General features: G+C 50.3%; 4 protein-coding genes across 5 annotated transcripts in view; 2 read left to right on the top strand and 2 right to left on the bottom strand.

Moving 5' to 3' along the window:
* Positions 1 to 4,881, bottom strand: part of UTP4 (UTP4 small subunit processome component) — a 28,780-nt gene extending 23,899 nt beyond the window's left edge. Inside the window, exons 1-3 of the mRNA XM_004704587.2 lie at positions 4,810 to 4,881; positions 3,552 to 3,712; positions 1,121 to 1,312 (exon numbers count right to left, since the gene is read on the bottom strand). Coding sequence (XP_004704644.1) covers positions 1,121 to 1,312; positions 3,552 to 3,710 — 351 coding nt within the window. The 5' untranslated portion in view covers positions 3,711 to 3,712; positions 4,810 to 4,881. The remainder of the gene's footprint in view (positions 1 to 1,120; positions 1,313 to 3,551; positions 3,713 to 4,809) is intronic.
* A 4,392-nt stretch (positions 4,882 to 9,273) lies between these two features.
* CHTF8 (chromosome transmission fidelity factor 8) lies at positions 9,274 to 12,948 on the top strand. Its single transcript, XM_004704588.2, has 3 exons — positions 9,274 to 11,955; positions 12,200 to 12,317; positions 12,724 to 12,948. Exons 1-3 carry the CDS (start codon positions 11,933 to 11,935, stop codon positions 12,946 to 12,948), a joined length of 366 nt encoding a protein of 121 aa, XP_004704645.1. The 5' UTR covers positions 9,274 to 11,932.
* Positions 12,945 to 15,392, top strand: DERPC (DERPC proline and glycine rich nuclear protein). Its single transcript, XM_045293638.1, has one exon. The coding sequence runs from the start codon at positions 12,945 to 12,947 to the stop codon at positions 14,565 to 14,567; it is 1,623 nt and encodes a 540-aa protein (XP_045149573.1). The 3' UTR covers positions 14,568 to 15,392.
* On the bottom strand, positions 14,959 to 23,604 carry HAS3 (hyaluronan synthase 3). Of its 2 annotated transcripts, none has more exons than XM_004704590.2 (3): positions 22,969 to 23,604; positions 19,627 to 19,728; positions 14,959 to 15,066 (listed from the first exon to the last, which is right to left on the bottom strand). In XM_004704590.2, exons 1-3 carry the CDS (start codon positions 23,602 to 23,604, stop codon positions 14,959 to 14,961), a joined length of 846 nt encoding a protein of 281 aa, XP_004704647.1. The 2 variants fall into 2 exon arrangements, with proteins under 2 accessions (XP_004704647.1, XP_004704646.1); XM_004704589.2 differs by lacking the exon at positions 14,959 to 15,066 and adding an exon at positions 17,881 to 18,815.
* Positions 23,605 to 23,904: the final 300 nt, after the last annotated feature.

Raw genomic sequence — 23,904 nt, 5'->3', positions numbered from 1 at the left:
CTGTAATAAAAATAATCAGACTCATCAGAGGTAAATCTCTGAAAGCATTCATTCTAATAGTAATAAAACCCCAAACCAATTGCCATCGTGTTGATTCTGACTCATGGCCACCCTACAGAGCAGAGAACTGCTCCACCATCTCTTCTACAGAGCAGCTGGTGGGGTTGAACTGGCAACCTTTTGGTGAGCAGCTCACACACTTAAGTCACTACAGTACCAGGACTCCTCTGGTACTATAATGGTGGGGTTGGAAGGGAGCAATTTGTGTGTTCTCAACTTTTTGAGAAGCACTGTCTATCTACACTAGACAAGATCAGCAAAAGACAAAAGGTAGCTGAGTGGTTACTATGGGCTGAGGAGAGGGGAGTGAGAAGTTATGTCTTAAAGGGTACAGAGGTTCTCTTTGGGTTAACAAAACTGGAAGCAAATAGGGGTGAAGGTCGTACAACACTGTGATTAATGCCACTTAGAAATGCTTAAAATGGCAAAATGTTAAGTTGTGTATATTTTAATCACAGGTTGTTAAACGTTTCCTTTAACTTGAATGAATTTTAAATGTATGAATGTGTATCAGAAGAAGCCCTGGTAGCCTAGTGGGTTATGTGCTGGGTTGTTAACCAAAGGGTCAGCAGTCTGAAGGCAGCAGCTGCTCCTCTGGAGAAAGGTAAGGCTTTCTACTCTCAAACCCACAGAGGCACTTCTACCCTGTCCTCCAGGGATGGACTCGAAGGTGAGTTTGATTTTACAGGATTTAATGTGTGTTACTTCTGAAAATAATTTTATCAGGAAACATACAATAAAATGAGAAAAAGAGCAGGCCCTCCATCATCTCTCCCTTCCAAAGAACATTAATCTGGGAAGTGCTGATCCAAAGGAAGGAATCCTCTCAGTTCACAAATGAAGATACCAAGGACCAAAGCAGTAGCCGGAAGGATGCCATGGGACAAGGGAGTTTGACTCCTTCCTGTCAACTCCAATCTTGTAGCTGGGGTAGCTGGGCTCCAGCTTAGCTTGGAATGGCGACATGCCTTGTGTAACTTTACCCTCCCACAAACATAGGGAAGAACATCAGAGTGGACACAGAGCGGTCTGTGCAAATCCCCATAAGCTGCTTACTAACCAAAAGTTGAGAGCCACTGGGACTGGCAGCCAGGCTCCAAATGGGTCCTCCAAAGGCGTCCACTGAATACTTGATGGTCAATGCCTGTAGGTCATACTCGACAATCTCTCCATTGAGCCCACCGCTAAAGAGTCGCTGTCCTTTCGCCCAACACAGGGCTTCTGTAGACCGAGACTCATGACCTGGGAAAAACTAGAAACACAGTAACTTCTCAGCCCATCATGAATTCACCACACATCATGGTCACAGGCAACCTGATGAGACGTACTCTGCATCCTGAGGAGTACCGAGCATGGGGTCTGTGATATCAGAGATGATACCTACTAAAAGTTTCAAAGATGAATGGGTGCATGCAAATCTCAACTGTGTTTTTTATTAAAGATCACAATCCAAAGAAGAAAAAGGTCCAAATGCTGTTGCCGTGGAGGGCTCCGGCACAAACCACCTTGGGGTTCGAGCCTCTCAGAAGATGGCTGTCCCAGGAAGGCGGTGCTTCCATGGATATCAGGGAGCCAACGAGGGTGAATCAAAGAAGGCAAACCCAGCAGCATGTTCAGGACAGGAAGAGCTGCACACACATTGCTTATGTGGGCCTGAGCTCTCTCTGCTCCCTAACCCAGAATATTTTCTGATACAGTCTTTACTGAGCTTTTATGTACACACACCAGTATGCTTACTCGGGACCCATGCACCTGTTGAAACTACTATTCTGTTTTGGCTGAAAACACGACTCCTCCCCAGCCTTCACATTCAATGATTCACTAAGTAAATATCTACTGAAGCACCTACTGAATCAGACACAGACCAGACCCTGCCCTCCACACACACACATCTAGTAGGGGAGACCAACCAAATGCAAGCAATAGCAAACAATCCACAAGTCCTCTCAACTCTCCTCCCTTCAGCTGTTCCTTCCTGACCGGCCCCTACTTCTCTTCTTACTAGATGGTCTCTCCTTGTTCTTTCCACTCTTCTTCCCTTTCCCGTTTCCTCTACAACTTTCATTGAAATATTCTTTCTAGAATGCAGTTCTCGTTAGTTCACTTCCCACAGCCAGCATGACTGATCATGTTCTTTAAAGTTACAAAAGGTCTTAAGCCAGTGGTTCTCAACCTTCCTAATGCCATGACCCTTTATACAGGTCCTCATGTTGTGATGATCCCCGCAACCATACTCAACCTTCCTAATGCCATGACCCTTTATACAGGTCCTCATGTTGTGATGATCCCCGCAACCATAACATTACTTTCATTGCTACTTCATAATGGTCATTTTGCTACTGTTATGAATCAGGTGACCCCTGTGAAAGGGTCATTCGATCCCCAAAGGTTCGACCCCCACAGGTTGAGAACCGCTGGCATTTATCTGGCCCCTACTTCAGCCTCATTTCTCCTACATTCAAAGCACCCTGCCCTTCGATAGGTTGCTCACTCTGCTCAGACAGCTCTCCTTGATTAACTTTTATTAATTCTTTGAGGGTCAGCTCTTTCCAGATTTCCTAAACCCACCTGTCTGAATGGCTTCTCACCACCAAGGCTCAGAGCCCATGTTCAGCTTTATCACAGCCAAGCATCACACTGTTTGGAAAACTGCCTAATATTCATGTTTTCCCTGCTGGGCTTTGAGCTCCAACATTTGCCCTAATACAATGTTACAGATTTACTTAGAAACATTAGAGTGCCAGGTAGCAGACTGTTGGGGATGTAGTACATATTCAGCAAACTTGAAATGAATAACATGTTGTACCTGAAACATGTCGTTTTTTGGAAAACAACAACAGCAAAAACACTGCTGTAACATCTTTTTTGAATCTATAAATTATCCCTTCCTCCCAAATACAGGCATATAAGCCTATATTTCTTGAGACAGATGAGCTGAGGAATCCATCTTCTTGTTATTACATCACCAAAAAGGTTTTTTGTTTTGTTTCATTGTCTTTAAAAAAAATCATTTTAATGGGGCCTCATACAACTCTTATCACAATCCATACATATATCCATTATGTCAAGCACATCACCAAAAAGTTTAACATTTTTTTTGGAACTGACAATAAAACGGGCACTGCCAGTCCCAGCAAGAACTGCTTCAAGTTCTGAGACAGACATAAAGCAAATGCAAGGCCCATTTTCCTTCTTGTCATGCCCCAAAGATCCAGTGACTCTGATTTCCAAATGACAGGCAGGGAGGGAGACATCAGAGTTCCTAGGTAGGAACTTTCTATCCAACATTAAACCAGTTAAGCCTGCTGAGTGTCTGTCCGTCAGCAGTCAAAGCTCACATTTCTTATGTAGTTCTAAACAACTCCAGAGGGGGAAGGAGAATCATGTTCTTTCAATATTCCTGAATATAGAAAACACGGAAATTTTGCAGCCTTGCACTGAAAAAGACAATCAACATCAGATGCCCCAAACCAGACTCCTGAAAGACTTACTTTCTCCTGAAAGTAGTTTGCAGACAAGTTATAAATTTCCACAGTGCCATCTGTTCGGGAAACAGCCAATCTGTTTGAATGGTTATTGTAAGCCACGCAGCGGATCCCTGATGGGACATAATTAAAGAAACGTACTCGATGGACCCTAAATTCACCCATTCCTAGGAAGAGGGGGGAAAAAAGAGCTCATTATGGTTAAACTGTAGTCTGTCACATGCTTATCATCATCAGCCATCTACATGGAAACATTCATTGCTAACTCAGGGAGGTTGACTTCTAAGTACTTCATCAATGATGCTTTCCTACCCTCACAAGAGCCTACTCCCAGAACGGAGGCTGGTTTGTTTGAACAAGAAGAATGCTTCAGCAAAGGATCAGATGATCAAATCAGACCATCCCCCAGACTCCTAGCAACCCAGTCAAATGCCTCAAGAAAATGGTCCAGGCAAGAGTGGTGCTAATCTAGAATTTGATCTCAGATCAGAGCAAAAAGCCTGAGCAAACTGTGTAACTGGGAGTCCACACCTGAACAGGGTCAGCCGCTGAGCTGACCACTTGTCTGTAGGTGGGCAGAAGCCCGGGGCCTCCCTTCGGTGTGTGTGAAGCCCACAAGCTCGCGAGGATGGCAGAGGGCACCTTCCTAGCACCACTTCTAAGACAGAGAAGGCAAAGAAACGAAGGTTGACAGCCTGGCGGCACTGCTGCACCCAAGCCGCCTCCGGAAATGGTTAGAACCCGCCGGGTTTGCAGTCCCACCCCAGCTCCGGAAGCCCAGTCCCGCGGGGAGAGGGGCTCGGCACGTCAGCCGGCACCTTTCCCCAACTCTGTGGCAGGTTGAAGTTTGCAAACCACAGACAGACCTCAAAGGAAGGCGGTGATAGTGGGGCAGCCCGGGCAGGGCAGGATCGCGAGTTCCTCCTGAAGAGGGAGCGACAGGGCTTGGAGACTTGCTCCGGCGTCTGTCACTACGCCCCCCGCCAACACAGCGAGCATAGGGGTCCAGTTTGGTTCCCACTCGCCCGCCTGGGTTCTCGGGTCGGAACTCGCAGGCACTGCAAGCGCGCTCTGGCCGGCCCAGCCCGCGCGCAAATTGTTGCCGCCCCTTCCCTCTCTGGGGGTCCGTGGGGCAGCCCCCGGCTCGCCTCGGCACCCAGGGCTCCGAGAGCTCGGCCGACAGCCAGACGGACACCAGCTGCACGCCCCCTACCCACAGACGCCTCCTCCAGGGTGCACTTTCCAAGCCCCTTCCTCAACTCACCCGCGGCCCCGCCGGGTTCACCGCTCTCCACCAGGCTGCACGTGCGCGCGCGCTCGCGTGCTCTGCCCCGGAAGTACTCGCGTCGCGAAGCCGGAAGTGCGCAGGCAGTCCTGGCGGTGGTGGCGGCGGCGGCGGCGGGGGGGGCGGGTGGCGCCCGGGGGGCGCGCGGCGCCGCGCTCGGCGGCCGCCAGTGCAGGTCAGGCCGCGGGCGTGGGGCGCGGGAGGCCGTGGGGAGCGAGGGCCAAGCCGGGGATGGAGGCGAAGGAGCGGGGAATGAGGGAGCCGGGGCCCGGCGGGGCGCGCGGCTGGGCTAGTAGAATGGCGAGCCGGGGGGCGGGGAGCTGAGGGAGGCTGGGGCGGGGAGGGAAGCGGAGAGGCCCGCGCGGGGGTGGGAGCGAGCCCATGTGAGTCCCCGGGGTGGGAGGGCTGGGAATTGTGGGGGAAGGGAGGTGTGGAGGCGGAAGGCGGAGGGAAGGAAGGGAGCGATTGGGGCGGGGCGGAGCGACAGAGGGCGGAAAGGGTGGCCGAGCGCGGGCGGAGGACGGAGAAGGGGGCGGCGCGGGCCGGAACCCCGAGGTATGTGCGGGCCGGGGCGCTTCCCCGTGGGTGGGTGGGAACGTGGCGCGCGCGGCTTGCGGGAATGGGGTGGAGCGGGAGCGCAGGAAGTAGCGGGAATGGCAGAAAGGAGATATCGGGGGAGGGGTGGAGCGGGGGAGCGCAGGACTGTTAGGTTTGTTTGAGGGGACGTTTTAAATCACGGAGTGGGAGGTTGCTGGAAAAGGTAATTTGGAGAGCCGATGGAAGGAAGCGACAGCTTGGAGAGTGATTCGGGCCTTTTTTGTGGGCGGAATGAAATACGGGAAGCTAGTAGGGTGGAGTGGAGTGCTGAAGGAGGGGAATAATTTAAGCATTGAATGGGGAGCAGGGAATAATTTGGAGAATAAGGGTGGCAGAGGATATGAGTTGGGAGGAGGTGAGCCGTTTGAAAGGACACTGGTGGGAGGTGTGGAGGGTAGTTATAGATGTTTCTTTGAAAGCTAGAAGGGGTGAAGCAGCCTGGACTGCGGGCCTAGCGGAGCTTTAGGGGTAATTGGAGATGTGGGGCGGCGAGGGTGGGGGAACAGATTGAGAAACCCCAGAAATGTGGGCGGGACTAGAAGGAGACGTATTTGTGGCTCAGATCGGAAGGGCCTGGGGAGAGGGTGAAGTTGGGGGTTGGTGGGAGAATCCCAGTTTCGAGGGGAGACCCCAAGCAAGTCTAGAAAAGAGGAAGCTTGGGAGACAATAGGACACCGTAAGCAATCAGAGGAGGAAGGCTTGAGATGGGGTTGCAGAGTAGCCGAAGATGGAGAAAACTGGAGTAACTCAGATCGACTGAAGCCATCTTTTCCACCCATTGTCTACGAATGATCCCCAGTAATTGGTTCCCTTCAACCTGGGAACCCTAAACTGTGATGGGAAAGTACCACGTGTATACATAGAATCCACACGCCGATTGAACCCACATTTCACTAAGAAAAGTTTGGAAGCATTCCATTTTCCCTTACCTTCCATAACCCCTTTTGGAGGGGAGCAAGCTTCTCGTTTAGAAGTAAGTGTCTGGAAGTTAATGACATAAACTCTCCGAAGACAAGATCCCCCCCCTGCCCCTTGAGTCACAAAAACACAGTAACACTGCTAATAAAAGTCATCTGTATCCAGTTGTATATAAAACTTCTTTTGTTCACTTGGTGGGAAGGTACATAGAGAAATAGTCATATTTAGAGAAATGATCTTCCAGAACTGAATCCTTAGAATGCTCTGATGAGCTCTGATTGCCATGGTAGAATTACTCTATCCTTAAAAATTTGATTTTGTTCTCATCACCTGCTTTTATAAGTTATTCTGGTTCACTGTAAACAATGATAGAGTAGTAGTCAGAAAATGCCACATTCCTCTGGACAATAATTCATTGGCCCTGAAAACTTACCATATTTTAGGCCCTGTGCTAAGGGCCTACATTCATGGCCTCATTTAATTTCTCAGAACAACCCTATGGGCATTGGAACTTTTATTGTGCCCAGTTTGTTCATGGGGAAGTAAATTCACCAGGGTGTAAATTCCCTCCAATGACACAAAGGGTAAATGACCAAATCCCTGCTGACAAATGCTTCACTGTATCCCCAAACCCACACAGGTGTGGTCCCTGGGACAAAAGAGCCTGCTAGGTGCTAGCAATTTGCAGGTGTATTTTAGGTCCCGTACCTAAGTAAATAATTGAGTTTTAAATTTTAATAATAGTTAAGTTAAAGCCTTGGTTGCCTTAAAATGCAAGATGAGTTCAAGAACTCCTAATGAAAACACTTTATGAAACATTGTTTAGCTCTAGTAAAATTTAGTTTGTTATACTCCAGAGCCCATTTTGCTGAAAACTCATGTTCTGTTCCGTGGAGTACATACCATACATCTGCTTCATTTTGAGGGCAGAGGGTAGCTGCCGTTATGGGGATCATTGCTGAGATGGTTCAATTCCAAGACCAGAAGCTGAGTGTCCATTTTGTTGAACATGAATAGAAACTGGTGACTAATTATCCTCTGTGCCTTCGTTTCTCTCACACTAAGGTTAATGATAAAGGTTTGAACCTTGAGATGACAGTTCTAGAGGTTTTTCAAAAAGCCAACTCTCCTCAATTAGATATGATAGAAAGCTCCTTTACTGGTTATTTTTTAATACCCTCCACGGATATAATAGCTACGGTGGTAGCAAGTTATAAAATCATTCCCCAAGTTTACTATTTGCCATTTTGTAAAAGATGGTGTGAGGATAATAATAAAGCCAGCCAGCAGATCTCTTCCAAAAGGATGGTAGGGGAGGCAGTGTTCCCCGAGAAGGCTGATACCCTGACACCCCAGTGCCACCATTTTGTGGTGTGGTGTTGGGCCAGTTACCTAATCCTGAGCTCCTCAGCTTGTCTCCTCATTTGTTCAATTAGGAGGATAACAGTGCCCTCCTGTCTCAGAGCCTTTTGTCAGCATGTTTCGCTATGTGAGAAATGAAGGGGGGTTTGGTTTTTTACAAAGATAATGGACTTTCTCCTCCTAAGATATCATGTAGCTTTTTTTTTCTGCCCCCAGATTCTTTATTACAATTTTATGGCTACTTAACTTCAAAAATCTAGGTGGAAGCCAAATAGTTGGCCACAATGCACCCCTGTGTGGTGTGGTTGGTATCGGTTAGGGCGCACCCTGGAGGTCTGGACTGGCTCTGGGGATGAGCTGCCTGTGCTTGGTTCAGGACCATTGTCTTAACTTTACCCAGGACTTACAAATTAACCCCAGATCTTCAGACTGGATGTGACCTAGGTAACATTTCTAGAAAGTAACTTTTTTTTTTTAAAGGGGGCGTGAAAAATTTAATATTTAAAAGTGAGGATTTAGCTAGGACAGGTGAATATCACTTAGATAGCGCTACATGATTGCTTAAAGACTGATGCTTTCCAGCTTAATAAAGGGTGGTCACCAAAGAGTAATAGGGTAAGGTTTTTCTCATAGTCTGCTAATACCATTGCTTCCCCAAAAAAAAAAAGCATTTCTAGAAAATGTGAGGCTCTAGGAAAGGCTTTTTTTATTTTTAAAGGAAAAATTGAGGGTTTTAACATTTACAAACTGCTCTAAAAAATTTGTTTCTTTTTCAGTACTAAAGTTATTTGGCTAGTCTAGGGACACATAAAGAACTTGGCACGAGTTTAATTATTTTTAGTTGTGCGAAGGCCCAGAAAAATTCAGTAGAAGATATTTTCTCACCTCCTGTAAAGTTGGAGTGGAAAGTGGGCGAAAGGATTCATTGCAAGGGGAAAGAAGTTTGTTTTTTTGTGCATGTTTCCATCCCTCAAAGAGTATACTTTAGCTGTGGCATTGCAGAAATGTCTTCCAGGCTCTACAGATATATATCAGCCCTGAATTGTTGTCCATAATCAAATATAAGTCCTTTGGTCCTAGTTAAATGTGAGCTTGAACTCAGGCCTCAATTGGGAGGAGTGCCAGGGTTGGCTAGCTCTTCCACTGGCTCCCTTCTAGTTAATGACTGTGTGCTCATGCTTTTCCCTCCCCAAGGGTCCTTCCTAGCTACAGTGCTTTTATAAGCCAGCTCTTAAAACATACCCCCAGAAATTACTCAGGATAGCTTTGCATTTTGCTTAGAAGACATTGACTGGGGCAGCAGACTTAAAGATCGTTCTGTTACACAGAGACTTTTCATTATACCACTCTTCCATTTATTATTACCCTTGGTGTCGTGGTGGGCACGGATTGGACTGCTAATGACGAGGTTGGCAGTTTGTAAACCATTGGTCGCTTTCTGCTGAAGAAAAGTGAGACTTTCTACTCCTGTAAAGATTTATAGTCCCAGAAACCCACAGGAGCAATTCTCCGCTGTACTATATGGTCACTATGAGCCAGAATCAATTTTGGTGACAGGTTTTGTGTTTTGGGGGGTTTTTTTGTGAGGACTTGTATTATACTTCTTTACCCTTCTTTTTTTGTCGTCCCCTCTCCCCGCCCACACTTGAGGGCATGGGGGCAGATTACGCTGCATGTTCTTAGATTCTTTTTAATCACCTGGACACTAAAGGAAATACAGAGTTCCTGCCATGTCCACTAGGTGTGCCCTTGGGAAAGTGCCCAGGCAGCCCTCCCTACTCCAGCCCTAAGAACATCTGAGAGTGGGCATCCCAGGAACATAGAAAAGAGAATAAAATTCAGACATCATAATTATAGGCTATTAAGGGTGCTAAAGTAGGAGTTTTTAATTGACTAAAGAGATACCATTCTCTACATTTCTTGCTAACTTAGAAAATAAACCTTCATGCACATAAATGTAGCCAGTTTGGCCCATGGGTTCCGAAAACTGGGCACCTATAAACTGGTCATTTTCACTTTGTACACACATAGGCAGCATCCTAGTAGGCCTGGTATCAAAAACATTTACAAGTCTGAGTATAGCAGCAGCAGAAAGATGAGACAGCCACAGAATCCCTGTTCTCAGGCCTCCCTACGTGGTAATGGTGTGTGCTCGAGGAATCACCAACAAAGACTGGTCTGTGTGGATAGATACTCTGTCCCAGCTCCCAGATAGCCAGGTCCCTTGGCTGCCTTGGGCCACAGTTCTGAAGTCCTTTTCTAACAGGAAATGGTGCAGGAAGTGGATGGTGCCCCGAAAACATTTCTGCATTCCCATTTGTCACATGGTCAGGTTCTTTCCTCTCCTGCCCAGGCACATGAACAGGAGAGGAAAGTGCTGTATTCGATCTCGGTAACTTCAGAAATCTCTTCAGCTCCCTAGAACAGATTGGGCCGGCCTCCATGTGTGGCCTCTCAGACTACCTGTCTTTAAATCACTGGTTCCTCACTGCCATATACCCTCAAGGAGAACAGACTACTTCACTGGGCCTCAAAGGCCTATTTACAAGAACCCTTTCTCAATCTCTATACATTTACTGACCTTGAGACACCTCATAATTTGTCGATTCCCAGTTAACAGCATTTTAAAAAATCTATTTTGCCAGTCATCCTTGCTGTGGAGATACTGCTTTGTAAATCTGACCCTCTAAAAAATAAGCGATTTGAATAGAATGCCTGATGTCTATTGTCTCATATACCATATTTGACCTTCAATCGTTGAGTCGGATGAGTAAGCTGTTAGCCCCTAGTCAGGAAGTTACCCAAGCATGGACACAGTAATTTTGAAGCTACAGGCTGGACCCTGAATTGAGCCCTCCTGAATGGGAATGTTGCCTGACTCACATCAAAGAGCCTTAGAAGAGAAAAGCATTTTCACAGTGCATGCACCTGGGCTGCTGCAGACACTCTGGCCGACTCGTAGATGCCTTCTGACCAGCTCTTCCAGGGACCTAGTGCCTGCTTGGTGAGGCCCTGACTCCTAACTTCTTGGCACTTGGCTTTTCTTCCCTGGGGAGACCGAAATGAGTCGTGATTACCATTGCAGATAAAATTAAGTGGCATATATTCTTAAGGCTGGCCCTGGCACATACTAAGGTGACATCAGACAAATTAAGTCTCTCCCAATACCTCTGTAGCCGCCTCTGCAAACCAGGGATCAGTGCTTGCGTCATAGCTGTCATGATGCATGTGCAGCGCTCCATCCACAGTACAGTTGCAAGTGTGTTCAGTGCTCCCAGACGAGAGTGCTGCCCAGGAAGTCTGCTTATAGAGTACTTTGCCTGGGATTCATTCTCCCAAAATGAACACTTAACCTAAAAGCACAGGTATTTAGTTATTTAATCAGATGTTTACTAAACCTGAGTACAATTAAAATCCCTGTTAACATTCTATAATATACAGTCAAATACTGGACTAGTTGCCATTTCTCTAGAGGCCACATAGACATTGAAATGACTTATCCAAAAGCTCTGCCCTCTCCTCCTTCCCCCACTACCCCCACTTGTCCTTCCTGAAAGTGAAACCAGTTCTGGGCAGTGTCCCATGGGTAACCTATTCTCGTAGAGTGCGCCAACTTGCCACCAGGTGGTGCTGTTGTATAAAAGAAAAGTTGACACATGGCTTGTTCTTAGCTCAGTGGAAGATGGTCAGTGTGAGTTGCATCAGAAGTCAAGGTATCTACCTTCACAAGGACTTTCTGAGGGCACTTCTTGGCCTTATTTTTAGTTAAATGAAGCCTTTTGAATTTTTGAAACCAAAGAGCTAGAACATGAAAAACAGAAACTCTTACAGAATCCCTTCATTAAAAAACAAACAAACAGAATGTCCTTGAGAAAAAGCAAGTAGGCATAATAGTTAAATGCATGGGTGCTGCAGGGCGCATGTCTTACCTGGCTCTGACGTGCTAACACTCTGGCCTTGTGCACATTTATAAAGACTGTTAACTCCGTGTACTGTGATATGGCTCCCTTTTGGGTGATCTGAGGCCACCTTAGCTCGCTGTGCAACATCAATACCAGAACTGAAAACTCAGTGGTCAGTGGGAGACTCAAATGAGCCCCTGGGTCTGATGAGGACCTGGCACAGTGATTGCCATTTGCTGTGGTTACTCCTATCCTAAATATCTTTCTCTCTCCTTTCTCATTCTACAGTTTGTGGCCAGTTGCTTTTTAAAGACAGAAAGCTCATGGTACAAATTGTTGTTTCCAGGTGAGTACATTTGCAGCTTCACTAGCATGAATTATTAGAACACTAAGTTTGTGGAGAAGCAGGCTCCTCGGGTGCATCTGCCACAAGTCCTGGCTGTTCTCTCTCTAGCTCAGTGCCTAGTATTGCCCAGTTCCCCAAGACCTTGTGCTCAACAGAGAGCTCCTTTGGGCCTTGAACAGTGGTGTAGAATGCTATTCTCCTTCACCCTACAAAAATATTGTAACCGCCAGCCCTTTGCTTGCAGTGCTGGGGCTGGAGGCCTGGCAGAATGGGTGCTGATGGAGCTACAGGGGGAGATCGAGGCTCGCTACAGCACCGGATTAGCTGGAAACCTCCTGGGAGACCTACATTACACCACTGAGGTGAGGGGGGTTTTCTTTCCCTGCCTAATGCCTCAGGAGAGTGAGCTCCACCCTGGTGGTGTTCCCAGGACCAAAAGGGAGGACTACCCTCAGGTTGATTGGTGAAAGTCTAATCTGCTAAGCTAACTGCTTGTTCTCCTTGCCACCCTCCCCCTTCCCACTCCCCTCTGCAGTAGCAGGGAAATTGAGCTTTGGGGAATCTGGAAAAGATCACATTCCTAACAGTGGAAATTCTCTTACGTGGAGCTAGGACGTCTGGAACAGGCATGAGGGTGGGCTGTCCTGTGGTAAAGCCAGACCAGAGAAGGGTGGTACCAAGCCTTGGCTGTCCCAGAGCAGCTCCAGGAGGCACCTGAGGGTTAACGACCTTGCCCTGAACCTCAAACATCTCCTTCTTCTGCCAAAGGGAGTCCCTGTGCTGATCGTGGGGCATCATATCCTGTATGGGAAAATCATCCACCTGGAGAAACCTTTTGCCGTCCTTATCAAACACACGCCTGGAGAACAGGACTGCAATGAGCTCAGCTGCGAGACTAGCACCCAGTACCTCGTGACAGCACTCATCAAAAACAAGATCCTTTTCAAAACCCGCCCCAAGCCCATTATCACCAGCGTCCCTAAGAAAGTATGAAAGAACCCCGGATTTTCCCCAGAGAGCGGCCAACTCCTTGGACCCGTGCTCCGCTGCCACCCCGAGGACGGCTGGACGGTTCGCTGGGACCACAGGGGGGTCCTGTTCTGAGCACAGGACACCCCCTGAGTGGGAACTCAGATCCCTTCCTCATGGCTGGTTCACTTGGTGGGAATCTGGGCCCATTTCCAAGGAACCCCTCTTCTTTTCCGACTCCATCAGCCTCGTTGGCTTCAAATCCAGCACCCTTCCCTGCCGGTGCTCGTGACCCAAGTATGACTTCCTTTCCAAGAGGGATGAATCTCACTGGTACAAGCGCAGTTTCTTTCCCACGGCCTGGTGGCCTCTTGGGTCCAGGCCCAGGCCCGCTGTCTAATTCAAGGTTAGGAGGGCTCCCAGGCCAAGGTCCTATGCCCAACCCAAGGACAAGTGGTCTCCTAGGAGCGGGTCCTGACTCCAGAAGTGGCGGCCCCATGGGCTCTGGACCTGGGCACAACTTGAGAACAGGTGTCCTTTTGTCCTCTGGGAATGGTCCTCCCAATCCTAGGCAGGTTGGCCATGGCCATGGCCCAGGACCAAGTCCCAACTTGAGATCAGGCTTCTTGGGTTCAAATCCTGCTCCCAGGTCAGGGATGTTTCAAGGCCCAGGTCTTGGACCCAGCACAAGGGCAGGTGGCCTGGGTCCAGGCCTTGGGCCCAACCCAAGGGCAGGTGGCCTGGGTCCAGGCCTTGGGCCCAACCCACGAGGAAGTGGCCTAGGTCAGGGCCCTAATCTAGACACCAGGGCAGGTGGTGGCCTCTTGGGCACAGGGTCTGGTCTTAACTTAAGAATGACTGGACCTCAAGGTCTTGATCTTGCTCCCATTCTAAGAGCAGCAGGTCTTTTGGGAGCAAATTCAGCTTCTTTCTCACAAGCTTCTGGAAACATGGGCACAAACCCTTCCTCCATGGCAAGAGTCCCTGGCCCCATTGGCCCAAATGCTGGTCCTAGCTCTCGAGGAATTGGCTTTCCAGGACCAAATCCATCTCCCATGTCAAGGGCATCTGGCCCCATGGGCCCTAATTCAGCTCATTTCTCAAGGCCCTCTGGCCCCGTGGGAATAAATGCCAACCCCTTCCCCAGGGGAACAGGTCCAGGGGGACTGAACCCAACTGCCTTCACTCAGTCTTCGGGCTCATTGGCTTCAAATCCTACTACCTTTCAAAGGTCTGCTAGCCTCCAGGGCTCAAGTCCAACAATTTTCCCAAGAGCTTCTGGGCCATTAGGCCCCACCCCATCTAACTTCTCAAGGGCCACTGGCCTGCAGGGTCCAAGTTCAGCCACCTTTCCAAGGTCTACTGGCCCATTAGGCCCTGGACAAGTGGGTTTTTCCAGATCTGCTGCTGGGCCCCTGGGCTCTTCCGCAGGCCCTGCAGGTCTTAACCCAGCCCCCTTTGCAAGGCCAACTGGGACCCTGGGTCTAAACCCAGCTTCCTTTCCAAGGATGAATGGGCCTGTAGTCAAGACTCTGGTCCCATTTCCTAGGGTGGGGGGCCTCCCTGGCACACACCCAGCTGCTTTCCCCAGACCAGGGGGTCCAATGGCTACGATGTATCCAAATGGGATGTTACCACCGTAAATAGCATTTTTGCCCAGCACCACTTGGGTGCCTGGGCACAGTTGTTCTGGGCAAAGCTGCCCTTTAGGTAAAAGGGTAGATCTGGAGCTATGATCAGATGAACATAGCTGAGGCTCAAGTTCTTAGGAGCCATATTTTTCAAACTCTGCTTATTTCTTGAGTAAAGGTGAAATGCTTTTGTGGGACATGGACTTTGGCTGGCGGAACGCTCCTAGCTTTGAGAGAGAAACTCTCCAGCCTTGCAGAAGTCTGCTGTGTTTGTCCCACAGCTTTCTGCCCCTCATTTCTTAACTAGTTTCTTGAATCGTTCTTGTGGACTTTTCCTCAGGGATACATTGGCCTGCAGGTCCCAATTTATATGTATTCCCCTGCTCACCACTGGAGAATCGGCTCACTGCTCTATAGAAACCTTGCAATGGTGAATGGACCGTGCTTCGATAGCTGTGCCCTGGGCAGCTTGAACCTGGTCATCCTCTACTGCCATACATTTCCCTGGGGGCTTGAACACAGAAACCGGGAAGGTGGGCCACCACTTCAGAGACCCACCAAATACACTTCCTGCCACCGGATGCTCCCTTCTCCGGGGACTTTGAGGTGGCCAGAATTCAGGCCTACTGCTCCTCCAGCTCCCTCTCCACTGGTACTCCCAATCAAAGAACCTCAAAATCTAAACTGACGGGGAGGGAATGTTGAAACGGGTGGGGGTGGGACAGAGAAGGGAGAAAAATCACTGTGCTTTTGTTCACCCTGGTGTCAAGGACAATTGCCGTCTTTCCTGCATTGTATCTTTTCTTACTGTTTCTTTAATAAAAGGGATGAGAGGGCTGCTGTTGTCACTCTTGGTTTGTTACCCTTCCCAAAGGCTAGGCAGGTGACCCACTGTTTTTGGGGTAAGATGCACTGCGCTAGAGGAGCAAGCATGCGGTTTTCAGCCTTCTTACTGGGTTCCCTGTTTTAACTATAAGCCCGGGGGAGGAAGCCACTCAAGATACCAGTGTCACATGAGAATCTTTATTTCAACAAATTGGTATAAAAAAATTTGACCTGAAAAGTAAAAAAAGCAGGTAAAAATAAATATGTTTACAAATTACTGTAGAAATAATACAAAAGAGGGTTAAAAGTCTCAAAAATGAGGAAAAACCAAAAAGTATCCAACTGTATAAAGGCTCTTCCCTTGCAAGAAATGGGGATAAAGCTGAAGACCCAGTTTGGTTGTTTTTCTGCTGAAAATCGTACAAAATAACTTAGCAAACCCAGTCGAGGTCAAGCGTCGTAAGCCTACTGCTACGTGTACTTGCCTTCTCTTGGTCCGAGGAAAGTCGGCAACTACGGTGCCAGGCAGAGTTGGGGGGACAGCGGGGGTTCTCCATTCAGAGTCCATCGTCTAAGCATCAAGTAAAAGCTGAGGCAAAACAAGCCTTTCGTGAAGTCTGAGCTCTGCAGTAGGCTGACCGGATTTCCTCCATTGTAATGCTCAAAATAGTTTACTTCTTGGCCAGCAAGGGCACAGAAAAGCCTGGAACAACTGCCTTTAGCAAACGCCTGCTGCTGTTGCCCAGCCTTCATGTACTGGGCCCACCACCAACCAAGCAGAGCGGTCAGAAACTCAAGGTGGTGCAACAGTGACGAGCTGCACCTGGAAATCCGAGGCGTTTATGGGAGATGCAGAGAGCACCAGAATTGGCCTATCTATGGCTCAGAGCACATTTCATTCTTTTATAGGAAGCACCTGGGTACAAAGAGGCTGGCCCCCTCAGTGACCCTCTGCGTTAGCGCTGACTCTCGGGGGTTAACTGGCCCCTCTTAAGTTCCAAGCCAAAGCCTTGGTGAAAATCCCAGGTTTCAAACCCAAGAGCTGAGAATATAGTCTGGATTGCAAATCACTAGAAAGTGTTCCCCACCACCGAATCCCTAACCCGCACCCCCCTCCAAAAAAAAAAAAAAAAGCAGAGGGAAAGACCAGTTGGGAGTGGAGCAGCCTCTAGAGTGATAAGGGAAGTAAAGTAAGAACCTTCAGATTCAGGAAACAAGTCCATCTTCTAGCTTAGTCTCTGGAAAGCAGCAAGCAAATGCAATAGTGACGAGAACCTGGCTGTAAGAGTTCCCCCAAGAACGGACCGTAAAAGAGGACCAGCGAGGGTTCGAGGATTCACATCGAGAACACGGTAAAGCTTTTCACTGGAGATGATTGTCGAGAACTGTAGACTGAAAGCCACGCACGCTACCCGTTGGCCCAAGCATGTGTCCAGCAGTTCCATAGATAGCAGCCAGTTTGGTTCCGAGGTTCCTGATAGTTCTTCCTGTGTGCAGAAAGCAGGCTTGCCTACTGCAGAGGGACCCACAAAAGCCCAGGTTGTGCCCCAGGTGCCACCTTGAGAAACAGCCGTGATGAGGATGGAGGCGGTAGTTGTTAGCCAGAGAAGCAGACCTTTGAAAGACATGAGTTGAGGTGGCTGTGTTAGACTCAGGTTGGGGCTGAATTTAAGAGGGACTCAGGAGTGTGTGCACCTGAGCCCTGGGTGATTTTCTGGGCCTGCTGTGGTTTCACATTCCTGTGGTGTAGGAGGGGGCCAAGACACCCTTTCCCCCAGCTGAGATCACTGATGGTTTCAGAAGCTGGGCATTTGCCACCTGGAACACACTGCTTGAGGCCTCCATGGTAGCCCTTGCCCTTCACACCACCAGTCTCCCTGTGTTGCCTAACTTGCCTCTGTGACGACAGACATGAGAACATGTGTGAACACCATGAAATGCAGACTCCCTGCAGCTGGGCTCATCTCTGGGACAAGGAGATGCGGGACGGGTATATCCCGTGATAAAGCACCATTCGTGGACCCTGTTTCTGAGGCCCAAAGACCAGGCTTCTGGGCCTTGTATCTCAGGCACAATCTTATTGCATCGATGACTGGATGAAGGAGGGGGACCAGGCATGATGAGCTGGTGTTCCAATGGGGGAGGAGAACCCTTCCCACAAGCTGTCATTGCCCTCACTGAAGGGAACTTCATGGTTGATTTGGGCACACTTCTGCCATTTCTTCTGGCTCCCAGGGGAGGATGGGGCCATCTCTCCCAGGGGCAGAAGCAAGCCCACAGGAAGCCTGGAAACACACAAGCTCCCTCTGACTTAGCTTGAGGGGTCTAAGCAGAGCTGCCTCGGGCCACACTGCAGTTATCATTTTTTGCACTTCATTTTTGTCCATTAAACCATTAAAAAAAAAAGTTTAAAACACGGCACTCCCTTCTCCCTCCCGCCCTAGCTTTTCTCTTCCATTCCCCATCCCTCCCTCATCCATTGCACTCTTCCCCGCCCTACTCGAGGCTGCATCACACCTCGGCAAACGCCAAGCTATACTGCTCTGGCTTCTTCCCACAGCGCCGAGCGATGATGGCCAAATACAGCATGAGGAGGGCCACCCAATAGCAGCCATACAGCACTGCCCCGGAGACAAGGAAGGCTAGCTCTGTCTCGCTGAACAGGTCCTGACAGTAAGCTGTGTAGGCGAGCCCCCCCAAGAGGACTGCCACCCAGATGGACACGGGGATGAGGCCAATGAAGTTCACCACAATGGTTTTCCGGCCAGAAGTGCCCCAGCCAGACTTGTTGATGGTAGCGATGGCAAAGATCTTGGCCGGCAGGAGGCTGGACATATAGAGGAGGGAATAGAGAGACATGAATATCATCTCTGCGTTGCCACGAAGGAAGCAGGCGTAGGTGGCTTTGATGATGCCCACCAGCTGGACTGTCAGGAGGAAGAGGAGAATATTCCAGATGCGACCCCGGTAGAAGAGCTGGATGACCGTGGCAATGAGGAAGAAGGGAAAGAACCCTGTGACCACTGATTCGTAGGTCATCCAGAGGTGGTGCTTGTGGAACCACAGCGAGTTGTAGAGCCACTCCCGGAAGTAAGACTTGCTCCAGCGCGTCTGCTGGTTGAGCCACCGGAGGTATTTGGTGGGCGTCTCTGTGAGGCACTTGGCGCGGGCGGTGTACTTCGTCCGGTAGCCAAGGCTCAGAACCCTGTTGGTGAGGTGCCGGTCGTCCCCGAAGCTGCACTTGCTGCCCAGGAACTTCTGGTGGTACCAGTCCTCCAGGAACTGTTGGAGGAGGCTGTTGCGGTACATGCCCAAGGGCCCGCTGATGCACTGCACGCAGCCAAAGTAGGACTGGCAGGCCCGCTCCACATTGAAGGCCATCCAGTACCGCACGCTGCTCAGGAAGGAGATCCACGAGTCATACTTGTTGAGGATCTGCAAGGGAACCAGAGACGCTGGGCCTGTGGCACGAGCACCATCCTGCGGCCAGCAGAGGCGGCGGAGAGCCCCGGGGCTCTGTGGCCCTGCACTCCATCAAACTCAGTGGTGGTCCTGTCTAGTTCAGCCAGTCCTGGGAAACCCAAGGCTCCGAGAAGCCGACGACTCTCCCAGCTCCTGCTCCTCCACCCACCCACCCACCTAGTTCCCACTGTCAACTGCTCTCCCAGTTCAGTTGCTTCAGTGACTAAAGCCACCTTCCATCTCAGGAGGCAGCTGGTGGTGGTGGCAGAGAACAGGGAAAGTTGCAAACCATCACGCAGCCCCATTCTGGCCAAGCAGGGAAGATGAGAAGTTTCGAGAGAAGGCATAGTGGGTTACCTCTGGAGAAGAACTGGTGTCTAAATCACCCAAGTTCCCCTAGGGAAGGGAGGGCCTCTTGAGGGTCTCGCTTTGGAGCTACTTGCCACCCTGCCTCATTCCATGCCAACTTCCGTGGAGCTACCACCGGCTTATACACTGCGCCACCCGCCAACAAGCACCCTTCCCTGGGGCCCAGGGCCCCTCCCAGTGGTAGAGGCACTCTCCACACCTATTGGGGAGTTGTTGCCCAAGGTTGACAAGAGCAGGAGAGGGCTTAGGTGGGTAGCGAGTGATGCCTTTTCTATCAGTTGAAAATGCCAAAAGGAGCCCACTCCCCAGTACTAGCAAGCCAAGATGCCGGCTTCTCAGGCACACCCAATTGGATCAGGGAACAAAAGGCCACATACAACCCAACCCACCCCCATGAGCCCTGGTAATTTCTTACTTGGACATCTCCCCCGACGCCCCCTACTTGGGGATCCTCCTCCAGGACTCGAAGCATCTCAATGGTGCAGGCTGGATCCAGCACCGTGTCCGAGTCACACACCTGCAAAGTGCACCGTCGGTCAGTCAGCCGGGGTAGGGCACTGACACAGGAGCACACACTGCCTGAGGGACAGAACCCCCTTCACCGGACTCATTTCCAGCCTCTAGCAGAGCTGGCTGTGCCACGCAAAGCGAGTGAGAGGCTTGTGGCAGGACAGTTCAGGGAACAGCAGACACCAGGCCTTACAGCGGCCAGGCTGGCAGGGAGACCATGGGCCGGGCCTGAGAGGGGAGAAGGGGAGATTCTGAGCACTGGGTACATTTGTAGTCCTGACAGAGCCAAGCTCCACAAAAATGGCCTGACACTATTTTCAGAGTTCTGGGTAGAAAGGGGGACTGAGTCACTGTGATCAAGGTAACAGGCACACTGAGCTAGATACTCCTCAGAGACAAGTGAAGAGCTCCTGTAAGTATGGCAATGGTGAAACATACAACTTTCCTCTAGTTCATTAATGCTTCCTCCCCTGCCGCCCCCCCCGCCCCCCACTATCATGATCCCAATTATATCTTACAAATAAGGCTAGACCAGAGCATGTACACTGGCACAGATAAGAACTGGAAACACAGGGAATCCAAGACAGACAAACCCCTCAAGACCAATAATGAGAGTAGTGATACCAGGAGGGAAAGGGGAAGGTAGGGTAGAAAGGGGGAACCGATCACAAGGATCTACATATAACCCCTTCCCTGGGGGACGGACAACAGAAAAGTGGGTGAAGGGAGATGTTGGACGTATAAGACATGACAAAATAATTTATAAGTTATCAAGGGTTCGTGAGGGTGGGAAAAAATGAGCTGATACCAAGGGCTCAAGTAGAAAGCAAATGTTTTGAGAATGATGATGGCAACAAATGTACAAATGTGCTTGACACAATGGATGGATGGATGGATTATGATGAGTTGTACCAGCCCCCAATAAAATGATTTTTAAAAGAAAAAAAAAAAAAAGCCTCCTGCAAATGGTGTCCCGGGGCACCGAACAGCCAGTCCCTCGCAGCGGCCTCAACATGACTGCCCAGGCCAAGTCTCAAACCGGGGCTGTGGCATGGTCACGGCCGTTCCTGCCTGCATCCAGCTCTAAATGGGTCTGGGAGCTGGCTGCAGCTGCTGCCAGTCAGACTGGTCCTGGCAGCCCTCCCCCGGCACGTGCGTGGGCCACTTGTAATCATTCTGACTCATAACGACCCTCTCCGAGATGGTAAATCTTGGTGAAAGTGGACAACCTCGGCTTGCTCCAGAGTGGCTGGTGGGTTCAAATTCCTGACCTTTCGGCTTAACCTACTGTGCCACCAGGCTCTTTTTAAATGGGTGCAGGATAAGGTTGTGAATTATATTAGAAGATTCAGCATGCTGTCAGCAAGACTGTGTTGGGACATGCCAGGATTGTCATGGCTCCTTTACGCTTCTGTCAGATGCTGGGCAAACCCTCTGCCAGGTGCAAAGAGGAGGAAGGGAGGTGTGCAGCTGCTGGACCAGAAATCAAGCCCTGGCTTCTGCTTGTACTTGGTCATAGAATGTACGGGCTGTCACCCTTTGGGAGCCTCTGGGTGCAGTGTTGACCTCGTCAGCCTAACGTGTCCAGGTGGGGGTCAGCAGTTGTTGGACAGGCAGGACACGGCCCACCTCCCAGGAGTGCTTAACAGGGGAAGGGGGGCGTGGTGCATGGTGGAGTGAAATTTCTTCTATTCAAGTCTCTGGAACTCCCACCAAATGACTGGGTGGAGCTATGCAGATAAAGCATGTATAACACAAAGGGGATTGGTCAGTTTTCGTTATCACCACCCCCTGCCTGTAAGGATAAGCCATCTTAGAGGCAGCAATGAAGAGAGAAACCTGAGGACTTGGGAAGAGCACATTCAAGACCTGTCTCAAGTGGCGGAAGTCGAGACCGGTGCATCACAGGCTGTGGCAGGGGGACTGAGGCACAGTGCCAAAGCTATAAGGTACCTTTCTCCTTCTCTGGCCCAGCACTATGCAACTGTGGAGCAGAGTGGCAGGTGGGCTGGCTTTCTGGTCTGTGGAGGCAAAGGTCGTGGGACCCCATGGCTCAGAGATGAAGAGCCGGAGAGAGCTGGCTGCCACATTGCTGAGAGGCTGAGAACCAGAGGCAGCCTAGGCTGCTGGCTGAGGACACCACGCCTGTGTCCTTACCTGTTTGTTGATCCGGACTTGCGGTAACCTATTGACTGGCTTCTCTAATAAACCCTTTTAACTGTAAGTATTGCCTGAGTTCTGTGTAGCTATTGCCATGAATCTTAGAGCTAGAAGTAGTGAATATGAATTAAGATAACACAAGTGTTAGGGCTGTGACTAGAACAGCATTTTGAACAGAATTTCTTTTGATTTTTGCCATAATTACAGAGGAAATGGCTACCCCACCACCCCCTCTCCCCCATGTTGCCAGTGGTGAGGCATGATAACCTAATGGTGACAGCACACTTAGGACAGACTGGCCCGGCACCTTTTTGGCGGTGGGACATCAGGCAGTCACTTAGGCTCGCTGAGCTTGATTCGCTCTCTCTAAAAAGACAAGAACCAAACCCACTGCCATCAGGCCCATCCCAACTAGGGGTGGAACTACCTCTGAGGTTCCTGACACTTGACTTGGTACGAAGGAGACCACCTTTCTCTTCCAGGGAGGCTGGTGGGTTTGAACTACCAGCCTTGCTGTTGAGCAGCCCAAGCTTAACTCACAGTGCTACCAGGTCCCCTTTCACCTTCTCTCATTCACTACCATCCAGTCAATTCCATATAATTACCTCTTAGGACAGTGTTTCCCCACCCCTTGGGGGGCACTATACTTTATCCTGGAGCATGGGCTATAGTACAGAAGTTTTTCATTGTGTGTGTGGTGGGGCCACTGAGCAATTCTGTTTCTGCAAAAGAGGTGGGGAGGGGAAGGGAGGCCAAGTAAATTTGGATATCTGTAGCCTAGGAGCATGAGGCGGACTAAAAGCTAGTGGCCAGTACAAAGTAAGGGCGAGAGACTCCTTGGCAGTTCTCAGTATTAGGACACCAGGGCCAGAGACCTGTGTGTAGTCTCAGGGCAAATCCCAGCTTAGGCCTGCGGCTCAGAGCCATTTCACCTTGCCATCTCTGCTCATCATGAGAAGGGGCGCGCACAACAAACCCAAGGGCTCTAAATTGGACCTCATCTTCCTGGTGGGGCAACAGCCTGCCTGGCTAGGCACATGCACATGCCACCCCCTCCCCAGGAAGCCCTCTGGGAAGTCCCCCTTACCTGGATGTAGTCCACCGAATCACCGAGGGCCTTGAAGGCTGTGTACATGACCTCACGCTTGCCCCCCCACTTCTGCATGATACACGAGAAGGTGCTGGCCCGCACCACCTGCTGCACCCGGGCCATGCCTGCCTGCAGGCTGGCCTCTGTCTCGCCTGGCCCAGCCTCGTGGAAGTTGCTGGACCACACAAAGCAGCCGGCTTGCTCAGAGCCACCCAGCACCTCGTGGAAAATGTCCAGCATGTAGGTGTCCTCCTGGCGATTGCCGTCCACGACCATCACCACTTTGAGACCTGGGAAGGCGATGCGCTGGGCCGAGCGCAGGCACTTGCGCAAGTAGTCCGGGTCCTCCTGGTAGGCGGCAATGCAGAGGGCCACCGAGGACCGTGGAGGTGAGGGCAGCTTCAGGGGTTGGCTGACTCGCCGCATGCGCCGGTGCTCCAGGAAGGCAAACAGGCTCTGGATGAGCAGATGCAGACCCAGGATGGCGCCGTACAGGCCGAAGGACAGGTAGTGCTTCTCTGTGTGGATGAACTGGTAACCTGTCACATAGGCTGCCAGGATGCCACCCAGCACGGCCAGGGCGAAAAGGCTGGTGCCCACCACACGCAGGGCTGTTGTCAGCTGCACCGGCATCTGGCAGAGGAAAGCAGGAGATGTGGGGTCAGGCAAGAGGCAGCAGTGTCTCCAGTCAATCGATGTGGCAGCCTCAGAGCAAGGAGACTAACCCACTAACAACACTCATTTCCTCTTGCTTAGCATGACCTCGACAACTGTGGGAGCCCTGGTGGCCCAGCGGGTAAACACTGGGCTGCTAGCTGAAAGGTGTGCAGTTCATATCCACCAGCTGCCTCAGGAGAGACATATGAGGCAGTCTTATTCTGGGAAAGATTTACCACCTCAGAAACTCTAGGGAGTTCTACTCTGTCTTACAGG

The sequence above is a fragment of the Echinops telfairi genome, unplaced genomic scaffold (genome assembly GCF_000313985.2).
Source record: "Echinops telfairi isolate 266 unplaced genomic scaffold, ASM31398v2 ScPeMD7_2291;HRSCAF=2852, whole genome shotgun sequence".
NCBI lineage: Eukaryota > Metazoa > Chordata > Mammalia > Afrosoricida > Tenrecidae > Echinops > Echinops telfairi.
This window is presented reverse-complemented; position numbering and strand designations above follow the sequence as displayed.